The sequence below is a fragment of the Halyomorpha halys genome, unplaced genomic scaffold, assembly GCF_000696795.3.
Source record: "Halyomorpha halys isolate HHAL.00 unplaced genomic scaffold, Hhal_1.1 Scaffold751.1, whole genome shotgun sequence".
NCBI classification, from domain to species: Eukaryota; Metazoa; Arthropoda; class Insecta; order Hemiptera; family Pentatomidae; genus Halyomorpha; species Halyomorpha halys.
The window spans coordinates 142700-145345 of record NW_027110937.1 but is presented as its reverse complement, the minus strand read 5'-3'; the positions used below and the strand labels follow the sequence as shown (position 1 = coordinate 145345).

The 2646-nt window shown below is 29.7% G+C and overlaps 1 protein-coding gene across 1 annotated transcript in view; it reads left to right on the top strand.

Annotated features, from left to right (window-relative positions):
* Nucleotides 1–2646, top strand: part of LOC106685879 (tetratricopeptide repeat protein 39C) — a gene marked incomplete in the record, with an annotated part of 32933 nt that overhangs the window by 10808 nt on the left and 19479 nt on the right. The window contains 1 exon segment of the mRNA XM_067049052.1: nucleotides 675–873. Coding sequence (XP_066905153.1) covers nucleotides 675–873 — 199 coding nt within the window.

Genomic DNA, 2646 nt, shown 5'->3' with positions numbered 1-2646 from the left:
TATCAAGGATAAAAACTGACACTTCTCTTGTCCCTGCCAACACGATTTCCGTTTTCACAAATATGAAACTCTAATAGTCTCTCCAACATTGGGACTTTACCTTCTGTGCCATATCTGCTCTGAGGAACTTTCTCCTTTGGTCACCAAGCTAAGAATCTTTTGTCTGCCCTTCAGGTCCTTTGTCACTTTGTCTCCTCACTCTCACTTCCACAGCCTTCTTGGCTTATTTAAACTATCATGTATTGAGTCATCTACTATAACATTGTTGTTGGTAGGTATTGTAGATCCTATTAAAAAGTGGCCATAAATTATTTTTATAAGAAGAAATGCAAATAAAATAAGAAAAAAGAAGTTACTGAGTTTGGTAATGGAATGTACATTTGTGGATATCAACGGTAAAAGTTTATATTGTTTTGACTATTTTTATAACATTTTACAGGATATGTCTTATAAACTGGTTTACCTGATTATCCCGAATCCAGATTAAGTAAAGTCGACTGTATGTTAGTTAGTGTCTATAATGCACAATAGTTTATCATCCAACAATTTCTAATGAATTTCATTGAAAGCGTTAAATAAAATAAAATCTAAATAGATTATTAAACTCTGCATTATTATTAACAGAATTCAACTATGAAAATTCAATGGTTGTTATAAAATTTATTAATTTTCAGAACAAAATAGAAGAAGGCATTAAGGCTTATGAGTTAGCTATGCAAAAGTGTGGACAGCGAGAGTTGGGTTTACTTTGCCTCCATGAGATGGCCTGGTGCTACCTTATTCAGCTAAACTTTGGAAAAGCTTACGCCACCTTCTCTCAACTTCGCGAACAATCCCATTGGAGCAAAGTTTTTTATACTTATCTCACAGCAGGTAAAGAAATTCGATAGTTTTCGCACTTATTATGGGTTTCTACCAAAGATGCAAATATGAAACTAGAATTTTTGGGTAAAAAATATATGTTTAATATATAAAAATAAAAAGGAACAATATTTTATCTTAAGTATTGCCCATCGCTAGTTTTATATTTTTACCATTTGTGGATGCCACATGAAACAAACTCTTCCTCTCTTGAGGTAAAACAGTCTTCGAGCCATTTTTATACATTATATGCAATGCTGCTTAGCAAGTTTGTGTCTCATTGATGCAATTAAGTAATACTTGGATGAAATCAAGTCTGGTAATTTGCCAAAAAAAAACAAGAAAAAAAAAACCTCAATCATTTCTTTGATTAGTTTTGCTGTGTGTCATGACACATTAGTGCCAACCAAAATCACTTTGTGTTACATTTTTTTGATATTCAAATCATTTTTCACTCAAAGGTTGATTCAAATAAATAATTTATTGTCAATTGTGTTTATTATTAACGATTTGGCCAGGTTTTAGCAGCTCATAATAAATCTTCTGATCCTAACAAACGTAAAGCATTATAAATATGTGATTTTGCTTTGCAATTGATATCAATGATTCACCTGAAGATATTACTCTTTTGATGGTTTTTATTGTTACATTTAATTGATCCATTGTTGTTGCATTTGAACTCTAACTTCATCCGACAATGTTGCAATTTGCTATCATTAAACTTTTTTTCTTTTCATTTCTCACATCTAAATCGTCACTTTTGAATTTTTTAAACCACCGACAAATTGTAATTTCTGATCTGATCTGAAATTTTACATGTTCAATGATATTAAAAATTATACTGTTAGTTGAAAATCTGTATCAGATATCAGTAGGAAAAAATGGTCTCAATTGGTGTAAAAGATTTGATGCCTACATTGAGTGCTAACATTATCTATGGGTAAATTCTGATTCTATATTTAAAGACCTAGTACAGAACAAAACATACTGCATCATTCATGTGGAACATTCACTACACAATGTAATCTCGGTAATCCGAAGTTTGGTACTCCGAACACTGCAGTAATCCGAACTAGCATAAAAAAGTTACTTTTTTTTTTAGAAAACTCTGCAGGTAATAAGATTTCTGTTTTCAAATAAAAGTGCACATGTGTAAAAGACATTTTTAACTTCCCGATCTATAGGCAAGTTATTGTAATCACCGTGAAAATCTTTTCAGTTTTGATATCAGGCAATCTAATTCCTATGGAAGTGTTCATAATATATTTTTTTGGAATTAGAAATACATAATATCAATTGTATAAATCATTTGATTGTATAAAACTAATTTAATTAATAGTAGAAATATCAACAAATTTTATTGGTGAACTAATTTTTTATTTTACCACATTTTAAATAAATCTATACAAAGAGTATTTTTTGTTTTTATTTAAGGTTTTTTCACTTATAATCAACAATGTTATAGTTAAACAGATTAAATCATCACAGCATTACTGGAGATGTAAAAGAAAACAATTTTTTAAACCTTCAAACTGTTAGATTTCCGACAAACTATGTAAAAAAAAATTAAATAAATAAATAGTTATGTACATTTATATTAAATTCTTTTACACTATTTTTCCGTCATCCGAACACCCATCTGCAGCGATTAGTTCGGATTATTGAGATTACACTATAAAACAATACAGTGTTTATCTTACCAACAAAATATCCAAATAGCAGTTTAGAACTTGCATTGTCTAGTTTAGTCTGTTGAGGATTTGTTTAGCTATTCAAAAATATTAT